Consider the following 18,002-nt stretch of genomic DNA (forward strand, 5'->3'; position numbering starts at 1 on the left):
TAAATAAATAAAAATTACTTCGTAGTTTTGTTGGGAAAGTTAGTAAAGTGGAGTCCTTGATACAGAGCCTAACAGAGTAAACAATAAGAAATACGATTACTATTATTATTATTAATGGATGGAAAGAAAGATAAGTCAGAAATTTATGAGAGAAACACCACCCCATCCAAAAGAGCGTCCAGAGCTTGGGTGGGATGGTTGAAAGGGTGTTCCACATATTAATTTCCCTTTTGAGTCCTGGTCTTTCTCATAAGGATGGGAAATCAGTTGTCCCTTCCTCCATCGGTCGATTCCTTGAAATTTGGGGATTGTCTGAGTATGAGCTGACCAGCCCCTCTCCTTAAAAATCCCCTCTTGGTTCCCAGGATTGAGAGCGGGGGAAAGACGAAGGGAGCTATTCGAGGCCAGCCTCCCTCCAGCTGTTCTGCTGACCCAAGTGTTGGACATACAAACATGGCAAATAGAGAAAGGGGCAGTGCTGGCTGAGCCAAGAGGTTGAATCCCAGAGGCCTGAGATGGGTGCCGGGCCTCTTCCCCAGGAACATTCCCTTTCGACTCTGCTTGTCCCAAGGAAGGGACTGGTTCCCAGATAACGGATGGGCAGCATAGGGAGGTTACCCCAGGCTTCGTGATTGTTCTGAGAGGACCAGAGAGCCTTCTTCACCACCACCCGCACCAGAGAGAAGAGAAGAACCACAGAGACAAGAACGAGAATGAGGGATAAACTTAGGGAAGGGGATGCAACCCCTCACTCTGACGCCCCAAACCTAACCATCACCTCTGAGAGCCAGCCCTATGGTTCATGATGCAAACGCCACCAAGAAGGCGAGACTGCAGAGCCTGCATCTTTGGCTGACATGGCGACGTCCCTTCTCTTGGCCAGAGTGCCGACTGCTTAGATTCTCAGAGATGAAGCCAAAAAAAGCAGAAGAGCAGGGAAGCTACTGAGGCAGGAAGAAGGGGGGGCTGGGTCAGGTTCCGTCAGAAAGAGGGGGACAAAGGGGAATCCACGGAATGGAAGCGGAGGGGAATTTCTGAGCAGGGAAAGTGAAAGTTCTGAGCCATAAATAAGAGGCAGTTGCAGCTTCGCACAGGCTTTCACACACATTCCCAGAGCCCTCGCTGCCCGCAGGGACGCCTGTGCGTGTCCCATCGCTCCCTCCCGCGGCCAGCCGAGCTCCAGCCTCACAAGACTCCGGCCCGCGCCCACTGTCTCACGGTCTGTCTGCCTCTGTCCGCCCTCCATGGCATCGCAAGCAGCTGCAGTGCTGGCCCTCAGCCTGCTGATTCTCCAGACCGCCCCGGGTAAGGCTGAGGGAAGGCTTATGGTGGGCATGGGGGAGGGGGCGTCTAAATCTCAGACTCCTTGGCGCTGGATGTGAGGGACACGGAGTTAGGTCTGCATGTTTGGGTGAACCTGAGGGTTCCCTGAGCCCTGTGAGTGTGGGTATGACTGGGCCCCTGAATTCAATGTTTGTCAGTCTCTTGGGGTGTCCCGGGGCCGATGGCCAGCCTTCTCTCTGCAGCCTCTCTTTCCTGCTGCCTCAGTTTCCCAGACGGGAGAGAACAGTATGTATTTGTTTATGGTGGGGAAAAAGGGAGATGCTGAGACAGGGCTAATAGTCCAAATATTTAACAATTCATAACTTCTCTAACCCCAGTCTCCTATTACCCTACCCCTCACTCCTCACCTCTCCTCCCCAACCCCATGCTGTGAGCCGCATCAACTCTTCATTTATGCAGCAGTTGAGAGGTCCTAGGGGAGAGGTTGGGGTGACCAGGGCAGCGGCTGTTTACCAAACAGCTTAGAAGTACTTCAATATATTTAGCAAACATACCGGCTGACTAACAGGTTTAACACCCCCCCCCCCAACCCCACACACACACACTTGTCCTTAATCCCACTTAGGGCCATAGGGCCGTGGCCTCCCCTCCTCAGGGTCCCTGTGTCCTGACACTACCTTCTTTCTCCCACCCGCACCCCAGCTCTGGGTGGTGCCAACGACGCTGAAGACTGCTGCCTGTCTGTAACCCAGCGCCCCATCCCAGGGAACATCGTCAGAGCCTTTCGCCACCTCCTCATCAAGGACGGCTGTAGACTGCCTGCTGTTGTGTGAGTCGTGGGAGGACCTCGTCTAGCCTCATCTCCCCCATCAGCCACCGCTGATACCCCACCTTCCTATCTGCCTTCCCCTTGCCAAGCCCAGCCTCTTCAAGGAAGTCCCAGATGTGGTCCCCAGCCTCTGCCCCTCACACCAAGAGCCTGCCAGGAGGCTGGGTTCCAGGGCTACATTCTCTCTGACCTCTGACCTCTGACTCCAGGTTCACCACACTGCGGGGTCACCAGCTCTGTGCACCTCCAGACCAGCCCTGGGTGGACCGCATCATCCGGAGACTGCTGAAGAACTCTGCAAAGGCAAGCCCGGCCCTCCCCAGCCCTGCCTCCTCCCTCAGAGCCCCTGCCCCAGACCCTAACCCATGACCCTGCCTCTCCTTCCTCCCCTAGAACAAGCGCCACGGCAGTTAGCCCCTGACAGCCCTGGAGGGAGCCCTGTGTCTGAGTGAAGGGATGTGACTCACTGCAGCCCTGGGGAACCAAGGATCAGAAGGGAGGACCAGGCCTCCAGCGACTCTGCACCAGACCTGACCCAGCCGGGACGGGGCCTGGAGTGTGAGTGTGAGTGTGAGTGTGAGCAGGGGTGAGTGTGGCGTAGCAGGAGTGCAGCTTCTCCTCCACACCCAGACCACAATGCTTCCAATAAAGCCCGACTGGTACCCACAGATCTGTCTGTCTGCTCTTTGTTGTCTGTCCGGGAGGACCAGAATAGGAAATGGGGAGATGGAATGGCAGATCTCATTTTCCCTCTGCAACCTGAGCAACCTCCTCATGGACCCCTACTTAACGCCCTGCGTTCTCAGGACCAGTTCCCATGATCGGAGCCCCACCTGGTCTCCTCATAGCCCTCTCACTCTCCACGGTTCAGCGACACCAAACCTGTGCCTGTTCTCTGATTGAGCCAAACTCTTTCATGCCTCCCAGTCTTTCTTCTCCAAGGCAAGGTATCCAGGTGTCTCAGGGATCAGGTATCACCAGGGGGAAGGGAGTTGTCAAGAACCAGCTTTCCTGGCTGGGGGCAAGAAGAGACCCAGCTCTACTGCCAGGAGCGGGGAAAGTACCCATCCACCCCCGCCATTCCCTCTGTCTGGAACACTCTTCTCTCTCACCGGCTCACCTGCCTTCCCATCTGGGTCTTGATGACTCTTTCTCCAGGAAGCCTCCCCTGACTCAAGGCTAGATTAAGTAGCCTCCCTCCCTCCCAAACTCCCAGGGCCCTTGCCCCTCTCCCCTTGCAGCTCTCATCACACTGAGTTATAACTGATAGTTTGTCAGCCTTCCTCAAGAGGGATCATGTCTGTTTTGGTTTCCACTGTCTCCCTGGTGGTCTCACTGCCTGGCACAAAGTAGTCACTCAATAAATATTTGTCTAGAAAATGAGTACAGGGGCGCCTGGGTGGCTCAGTCGTTGGGCGTCTGCCTTCGGCTCAGGTCATGATCCCGGGGTCCTGGGATCGAGTCCCGCATCGGGCTCCCTGCTCCATGGGAGGCCTGCTTCTCCCTCTCCCACTCCCCCTGCTTGTGTTCCCTCTCTCGCTGTGTCTCCCTCTGTCAAATAAATAAATAAAATCTTTAAAAAAAAAATCTTTAAAAAAAATAAAAGGAATGAGGAGAAGATACAAGCAGAGACATGGAAAAGATACTAAAAAATGCAAAGATGCGGGGCGCTTGGGTGGCTCAGTCGGTTAAGCGGCTGCCTTCGGCTCAGGTCATGATCCCGGGTCCTGGGATTGAGCCCCGCGTCAGGTTCCCCGCTCAGCGGGAAGCCTGCTTCTCCCTCCCCCACTCCCCCTGCTTGTGTTCTTTCTCTGTCAAATAAATAAATAAAATATTTTTTAAAAAAATAGAAAATAAGTACATATGTGAGGAAAGGCTCAGTAGCCAGTGGTGAGGGCCCATCTGTCCACACAGAATCTGACCTTCAGGCTAGCCTTCCTCTCTCTCTCAGTCAGGCTGGGCCAGGTCCAGCCCCATCTGAGCAATCCTGGGGCCACACTTGTCAGAGATACTGACAGATAGACCTGGGAGCCAGAAGGCAGAATGGAAGAGGGCCCGGAGGGTGGAAGAAGGAGCGGCCAGGGAGCTAGGGAGATTTAGCATGGAGGAACCCCACCACCAGCCCTGCAGCCCCTGTGGGCACCTGGGCCAAGGCAACACTAAGATCAGGGAGTTACAGAGAAGGAGTCTCCTCTTCGGGAGATGAAAGCGCTGTGACTCGTGGAGCATACCACAGGGCTGCTCTGGAAGGAGTGAACTCCTCACGCCTGGGAAGTCCCCTGGGGAAGCTGCTGGTCTCCCACTTGGGCCTCTAAGGGCCTGTCCCATTGAGAGCAGCAAGACTGTGGCACTGGGGTTGGATGACAGCTATGACAGCGGACTGAGCATTGTTACCTGGGAAGGGAGGGGGTCATCATTTACCAGCTATACCTCATCTGATAACAAAGCCAGGCCTGGGCAGTCTGGGAAGGGGAGCAGTGGTGAGGGGTTGGGTCAGCCCCTCCTCACGGAGCTGAGTGCATAGCAGCTTCCTTCTCCCCTCTGCTCCCAGAAGTAAGGTATTCAAAATCTCAGATATCCCATCTCCTAGAGCCCCAGGAGTGGGTGGGATGCAAGAACAACTGTTACAGCTGGGAAGTGTGGCCCTGCTGCCTGGAGGAAATGAGCCATCTGACTCGTGCCCCTGTGCACCCATCCATTTAGCCATCTCTGCACCCATTAGACTGCCATCCATCCATCTGCTCCTCCACCCATCTACTCATCCATCCATTAATTCATCCATTAAGGCAGCCAACCATGGAGCCCCCGGGGGCCCAGCTACAGACAGGTGTCTCCGGGATCCTGTGCCCAGGGTGCCCCAGCAGGCAGAGGACAAACACAGGTGTGAGGGGCACATTGCTTCAACTCCTTCTCAGTTCCCAGGGAAGCCAAGTGGAAGTCAGCCTGCCACAGAGGAAGACAGAAAACCTCCCTTCGGACTCTTGGGGGAAAACCCCAGACAGAGTAGGGGAGCGAGGGCAGGAGCCCTGAGGAAGATGCTACCATGACAGAGGCCCTGGACGCTACCTCCCTGCCACGCCGCTGAGGGGGCTACAGGAACAAGTCCTGACCTCAGTGCCCAGCCCTCAGCCCTGCTTCGGCACTTCACTGAGCCGCTCCAGGCAAGTCTCTTCCTTACTCCCCATCTCCAAAACCTTAGTTCCCCATCAGTCAGGCGTACGGGGAGAGGTGCTTAATTTTTAAGAGTCCCTCCAAAGATTTGACTCATGAATCTTTGGGTCTCAGGCGAAACCCCCAACATTCACACAGGCTCCCCAAAGTCATGCACCTTCAGAAATGTCCCTACTTCTTGGGGCCTCAGGGACCACCCTCTGGGAACAAAGCAAGAACTGAGACTCAGGAAGAGAGAAAATAATTCAGGAGCTAGTGAAGGGGCTTGGATCGAACAGCCTCTGGCCAGACCCTGGAGGCCTGGGGAATAAAGAATTTCAAGAAAGTCTGAGGAGGTGGACACCCGAGTACCATAGAGAGCAGGCATTTAGCCCTCCCTACCCCTTCTCCAGCCCGTGCCTTCCCGTCCCCAGCCACCAACCCCTCCTGGGCACTGGGTCCTAGCCTCTTCTCTCCCTGTCACATACATGAGGGCTTAGCCCAGCAATCTGTGACTTGTCCCTACCCACTTAAACATTCTCAGCACTGTGACTTTATGTAATCACACCTGCTCCCTGTCTTACTATGATTTACTGACAAGGGTTGTGTCACTATCCTGAGTTCTGGCGGCCAGAAGCCGACCTGCCTACCTGACGATGATGAGGCTGCCACCTTCTCCAAGGGACAGTATGGACTTCTGGCTCCCCAACCAGAATACAGGGGCCTTGCTGCCCGCCTCTGAGAAGACACCCTGTCTAGGGCACACAGCGCCTGCTACCGGTTTAAGGCCAACAGCTGAGTGAAAACTCCCTACCCTGAAGGCCTAAGGCCCCAGCAGCCAACCTCTCCCTAAAGGGACCTGACATCGCTGCTCAGAGAGCTCCCGGCTCCCATCTACAGGATGGACAACAAACTCCCTGTCCTGTCTACTGATAGAGTTCTCAGAGAAAGGGATTGGACCTGTTCGTCTCCATTGCCAACCCTGCTCCGCTCTGGGGTTGGCACAAAACAAGCCCCAGAACTCATCTGATTAACAAAAAATGTAACTGAAAATGGCCCTTTCCCACGATGCCCCGCCCAACTCATACCTGGAGCACATCCAGTTCTCAAGACATTGGGACTGCCTCTGTTGCATGGGTAAGTGTTTGGTAAGAGCCAGCCCCATACGGTTTTGATCATATTTTCATCAGCTCATGTTCGATTTCTCGGTAAGCCCCCACCCCCACGCTCCCCTTTTCTGGCCTCCGGGAAACTCAGAAACAGCCAGAAAAATCTTGGAAATAACAGTCTCACAACGGAGCAGGACTCCCAAGTGGGGAATTTCCTCAAGAACCCCTCTGTAAGAATAAGCCGGCACTCCTCTGGTCAGAGGACTTCCTCAGGTGGCTCCTGAGACTTGTCCCCATGGAAAGACAAGCACTGTTGCACTAGCTAGTTCACCACGAGTGCTGGGCACTGCTTTAAGTACTAGTATCATTCTTACGTTACAGCTAAGGAAACTGAGGTGCAGAGATTAAGTAACTTGCCCAGGCTGGACAGACGGTAAAGTGGCAGAGCTGGGGGCATCCCAGCTGGGCAGTTTGGCTCCAGAATCTGTACTCTAAGTTACCACACATACCACCTCGTGAGTTGACCCATCTCCTAAATAAAAATGGGAAACAATACAGCAGGACCAGGTCTGAGGAAGTGGCTCTCAAGGAATAGGGAAAGCCATTAACTTTGGGGTGCTAACCATGTGCCAGGCTCCAAGCAGAGTCCTTTATGTGCATTATATCACTGCATCCTCTAACAACCCTATGAGGTGGAGATCACTAGTCCCATTTTATAGATCAGGAAATCGAGGCACAGAGAGGTAGTGTGAGCTCCCAAGTCCACTAAACTAGTAAGTGGCATTGCTGAGAGGAAATAGGCACAGTTCTCCAAGGCTATTCAAGTCTCAGTATTCCCAAGGAGGAGCAGTGGAGATGGAGATCAGGCCACAAATATGCTCACATCCTTACCTCCATTCCCAGGGGAGTATCAGAGGCCAGGACCAGGTGATGTTAAAAGGACAGGAGGAATGAGGGGTAGGGCTTGGGATCCTGAAAAGTAGGGGCAGGACAAGGGGGTCGTGTGGGCAAGGATTCTGGAAGGGGTGGGGCCAGCCTTTAGAGTCAGGGAGGGTGGGTGGTACCTTCACAGGGCAGAGAATCTGGGGATCACAGAGGTGGGATAAGACTCCTGAAGGACCGGCTTCTGAGGGCCATGTCCATCTCCTGAGGGCCCAGGATCAAGCAGGACAGGGGAGTAGAACAAGAACGAGGGTAAAACCTCCGAGGATCAGAGTAAATGGGGGAGTCAGACCTCTTTGCCCTGCTCCTGTCCCTAGGACCTTCTAGCCTTCCATGGGTCCTGTAGGGAGGCAGAAGACATGAACTGCCCTGGGCTCCAACCCAGTGGAAGTGGGATGGCTTTAACCCCAGCAGCTTCCACCTTGTCCTACCAGGACAACCTGATCCCCCAGGGCTCTGGATCTCAGAGTCACAGTCCCTGGAAATCTGGACCCATCACCATCAAAACCTCAGTCACTTTGTGATCTCATACCTGTCAGATTATTATTTCAAGAAATCTCCTCCAAGAAGAAGCCACACCTTCCTACCAGGGGCCCAACACTTTAAAAGCCCTCCATCAATTCACAAACACTGACTGACAGGACATCCTAATACCTAATGATGTCCCCATTGCTGACAGGACCCCCATTAATGTCAAGGTCCCCCATTACTATCAGGTTACCATTCCTCTCAGGAAATCTTACCACTGTCAGGAACACCATGCTTGTCAGGCAAGACATCAACATTGTATAACTCCAGGGACACCGTTTTCCCTGTAGTCTATGTAAATGGCTCCTCTTGGCATGGCAACCCTAAGTGTCAGAATATCTGTTAGTGTAGGGCCCCCAGTAGTCTCAGGGCTGCCATGATATAGGGTCCTAACCCTGGCAAATCCTTGTGTCTAAAGTGATGCCACATCACTGGAACCCAGAACATTTATTCTTACCAGGCACTGTTCTAGGTGCTGGGGATACGATAGTGAACAAGACAGATACGGTCTTGGGCCTCATGAAGCTGAATGAAACCCTCTAATGAAGGTTTCATTACCCACCTCCACACACGAAAAGGCAAATAGACAAATGTATTAATAAGGATTCTTACTTGCAAGCTACTAAAATTCATTAGCTGATTTAAACAGAAAAGTAATTTATTAAAAAGACCCTGGGAAATTGTAGAAAATGGAGGAGTAAGAGAGCCCGAGCAGCTGGAACCACTTCCACATCTTGCAGTAGAGCCAGGACAGTCCAGATGTCCCCCCAGGCAGCAACCCCAGAAGGGAAGCCAAATGCCAATAGCACGCTTATGTCCAGACAGCTGGAGCCCCTGGCCTGCATTCCATGTTTCAGAGGGCTCTGCTCCGGCTCTCCTCCAGTCACATCTCTGGGCACAGGGCTAAGGGGACATGCCCACCTGGAACTTGTGCTTCTCCTTCTAGAGCACATTTCAGGAACTGAAAACTCGAGAACTCTCTGCCCAAGTGGCCCCAAGCAGCTTCCAGAGTCCGTGCAGGCCTCTTCCTCAGAGCCATCCTTCCTAGAATGGTCTGCATCACTCCCTGCATCTGGAGGGTTGCCAAGAGGTAGCTATTTCCAGGGAACAGTGAAGGATCTTGTATGTATGGGGCCAGACTGCCTACACCAGGCACATGAGGCCCTTCATGGTTCATGATGGAACTGAGGGTAGAAGAGGTGGGCGTGGGAAGAGAAGGGGTACAAGTAGAGCACTGGAGCTTGGCTCTCCCTTTACCACTTCATTCCATCATAGAACTCCAAGTAGTCCAAAAATTCTAAATTTGAACCTGGCCTTTGAATTGCTCTAAATGCATATTTTTCAAGACAGTAAGAGAGAGATATTTTTATTTGACAATGTGTTAGCTTGATTTATAACTTTAAAATATTTATTTTTGGGGGTGCCTGGGTGGCTCAGTTGTTAAGCGTCTGCCTTTGGCTCGGGTCATGGTCCCAGGGTCCTAGGATCGAGCCCCGCATCGGGCTCCCTGCTCTGCAGGAAGCCTGCTTCTCCCTCTCCCTCTGCTGCTCCCCCTGCTTGTTTTCCCCCTCTCGCTGTCTCTCTCTCTGTCAAATAAATGAATAAAATCTTTTTAAAAAAATAAAAATAAAGTATTTTTTTTTTTTTTAAGATTTTACTTACTGGGATGCCTGGGTGGCTCAGTCGGTAAAGATTTTATTTATTTATTTGAGAGGGAGACAGAGAGCATGAGCGGGGCTGGGGGGTGGGGGTTGGTACAGAGAGAGGGAGAAGCAGACTCCCCATGGAGAAGGGAGCCCAACATAGGGCTCGATCCCAGGACCCCGAGATCATGACCTGAGCCGAAGGCAGACGCTTAACCGGCTGAGCCACCCAGGTACCCCATAACTTTTAAATATTTAGATACGTGGTATGTTGTCCTTCATTTGCACTGTTGCTCCAAGCCCCACAAATGTTAGGTGATCAGCTCGCCAGGTTTTACCTCTGGAATCACAACTACAGTGCCCCTGGAAAACACACATCACTTCTGCCACCACTCCTATCACCATCAAAATAGATTCTCTACTAATCCTGCTCCTTTGCATCACTACTCTCTTCCTATTCACAATCCTTGGAACGTGTTTCTGATGGGTTAAACCTAAGTCATGTGCCCAAGGCCTAACAGCAAAAGGGGGGAGAATTAGTATGTGACCTTTGGGTATTTTATGATGGAACATAACTATTGGTAACTAAGACTAATAGGAAATTCCTCAAATATAGAAAGGGGTTAAGGTTGTAGGCAGTGAAAACGATAAATACCTCCATAGTCTACCCTCTGGCTATCCAACATCAAAATACACCCTTTGTCCCAAACCCTAGGCTTCTTAAAAATTTAAAGGCATCACCAAATATAATATCACTTTTGCTTATACAACCAAAAAAACTTCACTACTCCTCAAAGAGAAACTATTCAGAATTTTAGCAATTACCACATCTGTCTTAGTCAGCTTGGGCTGCCAAAATAAAATACCATAGTCTGGGTGGCTTAAAAAACAGACATTTATTTTCTTATAATTCTATAGATTACAAGTTCAAGATCAAGGTCTTACAAGCTCAAGATCAAGGTGCCAGTATGGTCAGTTTCTGGCGAGAGCTCTCTACCTGTCTTGCAGATGACCACCTTCTCACTATGTCCCATGACAGAGAGAAAGAGATCTCTCTCTCTTTCTCTTCTTCTAAGGCCACAGTCCTATCAGATTAGGGCCCTACCTTTCTGACTTCATTTAATCTAAATTCCTTCCTAAAGACCCTATCTCCAGATACAGTCACACAGAACCAATTTGGCCCACAGCAAAATCCAATTCTAAATCCAAGATCTCAGGGTGACATCCATTCTTCTTCTAGTTTGTTATAATCTCATCTCTATTCTACAATACCTGGTTACCACCACCAACACACCTGATGGGTCAGGATAGGCTAGGTTATGTTGCAATAACAGATGACACCAATCTGAGTACCTTAACACAACAAAACTCTATTCCCCATGTATACCGAGCCTGCTATGGGTCTAGGCGGGTCCTTAGCACAGCTGGTTTCCATGTGGCGGCTCAACATTCTAGGCTGCCTTGATCTTTTGGCATGCTCCTTCATCTCAACACATGTTTCCATGATCACTGCAGCCAGGAAAGACAGTCAGGGGATCTCTTGTTTAAACACTTCTATCCATAAACGACACATGCCATTTCCATACGCATTTCATTGGCCAAAGTGTGTCATACAACCATACTTAACTTTTATTAAAAAGATTTTATTTTGGGGGCGCCTGGGTGGCTCAGTCGTTAAGCATCTGCTATCCACTCAGGTCATGATCCCAGGGTGCTGGGATCGAGCCCCATGTCCGGCTCCCTGCTCAGGGGGAAGCCTGCTTCTCCCTCTCCCACTCCCCCTGCTTGTGTTCCCTCCCTTGCTGTCTCTCTCTCTGTCAAAAAATAAATAAAATCTTTAAAAAATAATAATAATCCTATTTTAAAAAGATTTTATTTTTATTTATTTGAGAGAGAGAGCGTGCAAGAGAGCATGAGCAGGGGGGATGGGCAGAGGGAAAGGGACAAGCAGACTCCCTGCTGAGCAGGCAGCCTGACTCAGGGCTTGATCCCAGGACCCCTGGGATCATGACCTGAGCCGAAGGCAGATGCTTAACCAACTCAGCCACCCAGGTGCCCCCAATCATACTTAACTTTAAGGGAGTGACTGCCAGGAGGAGAAGTAAATCAGCATCTTGGTGAGTAGTAATAATACCACCACAAAAATCTATCTTCAAGAACGGAATAGGGACACCTGGGTGACTCCGTCGGTTAAGCGTCTGCCTTTGGCTCAGGTCATGATCCCAGGGTACTGGGACCAAGCGCCACCCCCTTTTCACCCCTGGCCCAGCAGGGAGTCTGCTTCTCCCTCTCCCTCTGCCCCTCCCCCCAATCATGTGCATGTGCTCTCTCTCAAATAAATAACTACAATCTTTAAAAAAAAAAGAAGATGGAATAAAGGAGGATGAAAGAAAAGGGGAGTCAGTTAAAGAAAGAGGGCCATTTCAAAACCAGGAGGAAAATATGGTTAGAAGCTATAGTCTGGAGTTAAGAAATTAGCCCTGGGGCTTAACTAGCATTTATTAGGTACTTCCTTCTCATACTGGTTTTCTATTGCTATATAACAAATCACCACACATTTAGGAGCTTCGAAAAATCCAAATTTATTATTTCACAGTTTCTGTGGGTCAAGGGTCCAGGTCCATGTTGACTGGGTCTTCTCTGCTCAGGGTCTCACCAGGCTGAACTTAGGCCTCAGCCAGGGCTGCAGTTTCATTTCAGAGTCAGCGTCCTCTTTCAGACTCACTGGGTGTTGGCAGTTGTGCTTGCAGGACTGAGGCCCTGAGCTCCTATAGCTGCCTGCCACGTGGCCCTCTCTACAACATGGCGGTTTGCTTCTTCAAAGCCAGCATGAGAGCATCTGCTGCTGCTTCTTTCTCTTTCTTTATTCCTTTCTTTTTTTTTTTAAGTAAACTCTACGCCACACATGGCGCTTGAACTCACGACTCCAAGATCAAGAGTCACGTGCTCGGGATGCGTGGGCGGCTCAGTCAGTTAAGGGTCTGCCTTCCGCTCAGGTCATGATCCCAGAGTCGTGGGATCGAGTCCGGCATCCGGCTTCTCTGCTCTGCGGGGAGTCTGCTTCTCCCTCTGCCTGCCGCTCCCCCACTTGTGCTCTCGTTCTGTCAAATAATTAAAAAAATATTTTTAAAAAAAAGAGTCACATGCTCTCCTGAGTCAGCCAGGCACCCCCCCCCCCTTTTTTTAAGAGAGAGAGAGATTGAGCACATGAGTTGGCGGGGGGCGGTGGGGGGAGGAACAGAGGGAGAGAGAGTATCCTAAGCAAGCTTCAGCATGGAGCCCGGCTGCAGGGCTCTATCTAACAACCCTGAAATCATGACTTGAGCTGAAATCAAGAGTCGGATGCTTAACCAACTGAGCCACCAGGTGCCCCAAAGCACCCCCTTTTTAAGTTTTCTTTTTTTTAAGGCTGCTGCTTATTTCTTATCTCTAAACACTTTTTTAAAGGGCTCACCTGATTAGGTCAGGCCCATCCAAGGTCATCTCCTTTTTGATGAACTCAAAGTCAACTGATTAGGGACCTTAATCACATCTGCAAAATCCCTCTATTTTGTCATTTATCATAACCTAATCCCATGAAGGATATTCCATCATATTTACAGGTCAAGAGGTTAAGGTGATCTCAAATCAAGGAGATACAGCGCATACACACCAGGGGCAGGAATTTTAGAATTATGTTCACCACACTTCCCCTGTGACTCATTCCCTCTACCTCCAACTGGCACTTCACCTGGTTGACATTCTGTAACTGCAAAGAGACTCAACCCTTCACACCCAAGGGATACTAGACCCTAGTGGTCCTGCCTGATTAAGGTCACAAGGATTTTCCATTAACTTTGACCACTAAGCATGGCATCACCAGGAGGAAGTGCCCCAAGTACACAGGTATTACCCACAAACATATAGCCTCTCTCACCACTTGCCCTTCCCCTTCCTCACCCACATTGGGATTAATCCCAAACCCCTGTCCTTCCTCTGAGCCTCTGTGCTTACTGTTCATTCTACCTGGAATGTCCTCTCTCCTGCCTCACCCATCCTTGAGGCTCTGCAGAGATCCCTCCTCCATGTAGCCTCCTCTGCCTTCTCTCTGACCCCCCAGCATTCTTCATCTCCAGCCACATAAATCACTTTCTATTTTGGATTCAGGGGCCCTTGTTTCCTGCACTTCTCCCAGCAAGGAACCCTGGGGCCTGGAGTAGCCCAAATTGCAGGAAATGGAGAGGGGATGTTCAGAAAATCCTGGCAGTGGTGTTATTTCAAGCTCAGAGGGCAGGAGGCAGGAAAGGGGGGTGTACTATTGCTCAAGACTTCTCCCCATCCTGATGTCCTGTCATCCTGGAAGTCCTATGCAATGTTCTACCTACACCCTGAGACTGAAGGGCCAAGCTCTGCCCCTCTGGCTGGGCCAGGACCCTCTGGATATGGACAGAAGGTTTAGAAAAGGATGGGGTGTGAAGCAGACCCCTTCCTACGATCAGGGACTTTCAGGGGTTGAGTCATTTGGTTTCTTGCTCATTTCCAGCTCCTTTCTGGAAGAAGACAGCCCAGCCTCCCCAGGCCAAAGCCCCCACTTCACAGGCCAGGAGCCACACATTTTCACTTTCTGCATATACTAGACGCCCTCTATAGGCCCCATGAGGTTGAGAGCCCAAGCCGGAAGCCTCATATCCCCTTTTCCTTATGCAATAGATGCTCCCTGCAGGCCCTGTAAGGTTGAGGATCACAAATGGATGGACTGAACAGCAACCAGAATACACACCCACATACAAACAAGTGCTGACACCCTCACCCACTTACATATGTCCTACCCACATACACATACACAGTCAATCGCTCATATACATCAAAGGACACACCACAGACATTTAATCTTATAATCACAATATGGACACAAGGGCATATCAGACACACATGATTCATGCACGTGTCATGGACACACAGACACACAAACACACATGGACACAATCTTTTGTCCTAGAGAGGAGTATTTGTTTGGAAGAAATAGGTTGAAAAGCCACCTGGGGAACAGGGTGACATCCTGAGTGATATAAAAGGAGGCTGAACTGCTTCTAGGTCTAATAGTGCTTGTTGACTGGAGAGCCCTTTGTTTTGCCGGGTACTAGAATGGTTTTAGGTTTGGAACAGCGCAGATAAGAGTTGGGGTATAGCTATTAAAAAGAGAAATTTGGAGTTTGCAAGAGCTTAATCTATATAATTTGTATGAAAGCTCATTCTTAGAAGCTGGACTCTTGAACTCAGCAAGCTGGGTTGAACTGTCCTCACTGCATCCAGGATACCATAAAGAGAAGTCTCCTGATATGGCAACACAAGGTGGGTGATAAATGAGAACAGGGCTGGACCTAACCTTCATGGAGTTCCCACTGTCAGTGAGGCACATGTACTACTCACAGGATATACATTATTTCTATTTTACAGGTGAAGAAACTCTCATCTCTTCCCTCATTTGGCCAAGGTCGTAAAGCCAGATTCAAACACAAGAGTTTGAATATTAAAATCTTGTTGTTTTCCTTCATTGGTAATGACAAATGCAAGGCATACATGCTCCCACTCCCAACTCATGTTCCCAAAAATATTGATCCAGACCAAGGATTGGCAAACTATGGCCCATGGGAGAGATCCAGCCTGCCACCTGTTTTTGTAAATAAAGTTTTATTGGAAGGCAGCCATGCCTGTTCATTTATATATTGTCTGTGGTTGTTTTGGGGCTACAACAGCAAAGATGAGTAGTCACTATAGAGACAGTATAGCCAGGAAAACCCTAAATATTTACTATCTGGCCCCTTACAGAAAAAGTTTGCCAACCCCTGATTCAAACTCGGCCTCAGAACTGGAGTTAGCAAGTGAGACAAGGCTTATTGCCTTCAGAGTCTTAGCCCTGAAGGGTAGTCAAGTAAATAAATGAATGGGATAGAGCACAGATGAATGAACAGGTGGATGGATATTATAGGTAGTGTATCAGAGTTTGCTCCAAATACCAATGTTCTGCCATTTATAAGCTGGGAAACTTTGGAAAAATCTCTGGGTCTTAGGTTCCTCATCTGTAAAATGGGAATAATAGTAATTATTATTCAGAGCTCTTCCCATCGTAAATGACAAAACCCAACTTAAAGTAGCTTAAGCAAAAAATTAAAATTGTATCACATAAATAGGTCCATTAAAAATAGATTTTAGGGGCACCTGCATGACTCAGTCGGGTAAGCATCTGACTCCTGATGTTGGCTCAGGTCACGATCTCAGGACTGTGAGATCGAGCCCCACATTGGACTCCACAGCTGGGCATGGAGCGTGCTTGGGAGTCTCTCTCTCCCGCTCCCTCTGCCCAGCCCCCCAGCCACGTTCTCTCTCCCTCTCTCTCAAAAAAAAATTTTTTAATAGATTTTAGTCTACTTCTGCCCTAGGTGTCCAAATGATGTTAACTCCATCTTTTAACTTATAATTCTTTTTAGGGAGTTTCATTCCTCTTGTACATAGCAGGAAATATGGACCCTGGAAGCCTCAAGTCTACATTTTTATAGTAAGCGATCTAAAACAGAGGCCCTCTGGGGTGCCTGGCTGGCTCAGGTGGTAGAGCAGGTGACTCTTGATCTCGTAGTTGTGAGTTCGAGCCTTTTGTTGGGTGTAGAGATTACTTAAGAATAAAATATTTTAAAAAATAGGGGCACCTAGGTTAAGTGTCTGCCTTTGGCTCAAGTCATGATCCCAGGGTCCTGGGATTGAGTCCCGAGTCGGGCTCCTTGCTCAATGGGGAGTCTGCTTCTCCCTCTAACCCTCCCCCCTGCTTGTGATCTCTCTCTCTCACGCTCTCTCAAATAAATAAATAGTTTTTTAAAAGTCTTTTTTTTTTTAAAGATTTTATTTATTTATTTGACAGAGAGAGACACAGCGAGAGAGGGAACACAAGCAGGGGGAGTGGGAGAGGGAGAAGCACACTTCCCGCGGAGCAGGGAGCCCGACATGGAACTCGATCCCAGGACCCTGGGATCATGATCTGGGCCAAAGGCAGACACTTAACGACTGAGCCACCCAGGCACCCCAAAAAGTCTTAAAAATATATATAAATAAGGGACAGCTTATTTATATAAGCTTTGACCCATAGACAAAGATGGGTGGACATGGACACATGGATGGGTGATAGAGAAGGCAGAAAACACTGGGTCCACAGTTAAGTTTGTCACATCATATGCTCTAGGGCTGGAAAAGGAAACAGAGGAGCACTCTACAATTAGTCTCTTAGGAGAGGTCTCCTCCTCTGGTCTGTCTCTTGGGCCTCTTATCGGGTGAGGAAAGCACTTGCTCCCCTCCCTCCTACCTAGTTTCCTTGTCTCTGTAAGCTGACCAGCCCTTCTGCTCAGAAACTCTCTCTCCATCACCACGATAGGGAAAGCATGGTAGAAGGGGTATTCTAGGCCAGGTTCCCCTCAAGCTATTCCTCTGACTCAGCTTGGGGCATAGGAAAATGGGTCAACAGGGGAAAGGGTCAGTGCTGGCTGGGTCAGGAGGGTGAAGCCCTAGATCCTCAGATGTGAGATACAGGAATTGGATCTGCTTCCAAAAAACTTTCCCTTTAGCGATACTTGTCTGAGGGAAGACCAGGTCTCAAATGACAGATACATAGGCACTGTCATGGGCCTAGGGAGACTTGGTGAACCTGATAAGGGAACTTCTCCAGTTTTTTGTTTTTTAAAGACTTTTTCTTGAGTGAGTGAGAAAGAGAGAGCGTGCACACGAGCAGGAGTAGAAGCAGAGGCAGAGGGAACAGACTCCCCAACAAGCAGGGAGCCCGACCCATCCGGGACTCAATTCCAGGACCCCGGGATCATGACCTGAGCCTAAGGCACATGCTTAACTGAGCCACCCAGGCGCCCCCACCTTCTCCAGTTTTCTTGCTACTTGTCATTGTTCTAGGGAATCTGGGGAACCAGCTGGCTCCCACTTTTCCCACTCCTCCCATCCCCGGGTATCTTTTTTTTTTTTAAGATTTTATTTATTTAGGGCACCTGGGTGGCTCAGTCGTTAAGCGTCTGCCTTCGGCTCAGGTCATGATCCCAGGGTCCTGGGATCGAGTCCCGCATCGGGCTCCCTGCTCGGCAGGAAGCCTGCTTCTCCCTCTCCCACTCCCCATGCTTGTGTTCCTGCTCTAGCTATCTCTCTCTCTGTCAAATAAATAAATAAAATCTTCTTTTTAAAAAAAGATTTTATTTATTTATTTGACAGAGAGAGCACAAGCAGGGGGAGCAATAGGCAGAGGGAGAAGCAGGCTTCCCACTGAGCAGGGAGCCTGACATGGGACTCGATCCCAGGACTCTGGGACCATGACCTAAGCCGAAGGCAGATGCTTAACTGACTGAGCCACCCAGGCGCCCCCCCCCCCCATTCCCAGGTATCTTAGAACCACAAAGAAGAGTTGAGGTGAGGAGAAGCCTCGGAAAGAGAGGTATTCCTTACTCTGACCTCTAATCTGGAACCAAGACTTGACCCCGAGCCTTGAGACTGATT

The 18,002-nt window shown here is 49.9% G+C and overlaps 1 protein-coding gene across 1 annotated transcript; it reads left to right on the forward strand.

The window, feature by feature from the left end:
* Nucleotides 1–833: 833 nt before the first annotated feature.
* CCL19 (C-C motif chemokine ligand 19) lies at nt 834–2,774 on the forward strand. The gene is made up of 4 exons (XM_032396905.1): nt 834–1,305; nt 1,987–2,113; nt 2,323–2,416; nt 2,507–2,774. The coding sequence occupies exons 1-4, from the start codon at nt 1,245–1,247 to the stop codon at nt 2,525–2,527; spliced, it is 303 nt and encodes a 100-aa protein (XP_032252796.1). The 5' UTR covers nt 834–1,244; the 3' UTR covers nt 2,528–2,774.
* Nucleotides 2,775–18,002: the final 15,228 nt, after the last annotated feature.

The sequence above is a fragment of the Phoca vitulina genome, unplaced genomic scaffold (assembly GCF_004348235.1).
Source record: "Phoca vitulina isolate PV1807 unplaced genomic scaffold, GSC_HSeal_1.0 scaffold94, whole genome shotgun sequence".
NCBI classification, from domain to species: domain Eukaryota; kingdom Metazoa; phylum Chordata; class Mammalia; order Carnivora; family Phocidae; genus Phoca; species Phoca vitulina.

Bases quoted from the DNA above. Each gene is read 5' to 3' on its own strand.
- CCL19 (XM_032396905.1), top strand. From the start codon at position 1,245: ATGGCATCGCAAGCAGCTGCAGTGCTGGCCCTCAGCCTGCTGATTCTC. The intron at 2,114-2,322 runs GTGAGTCGTGGG...CTCTGACTCCAG, and splicing joins TGTAGACTGCCTGCTGTTGT to GTTCACCACACTGCGGGGTC. The intron at 2,417-2,506 runs GCAAGCCCGGCC...TTCCTCCCCTAG, and splicing joins TGCTGAAGAACTCTGCAAAG to AACAAGCGCCACGGCAGTTA.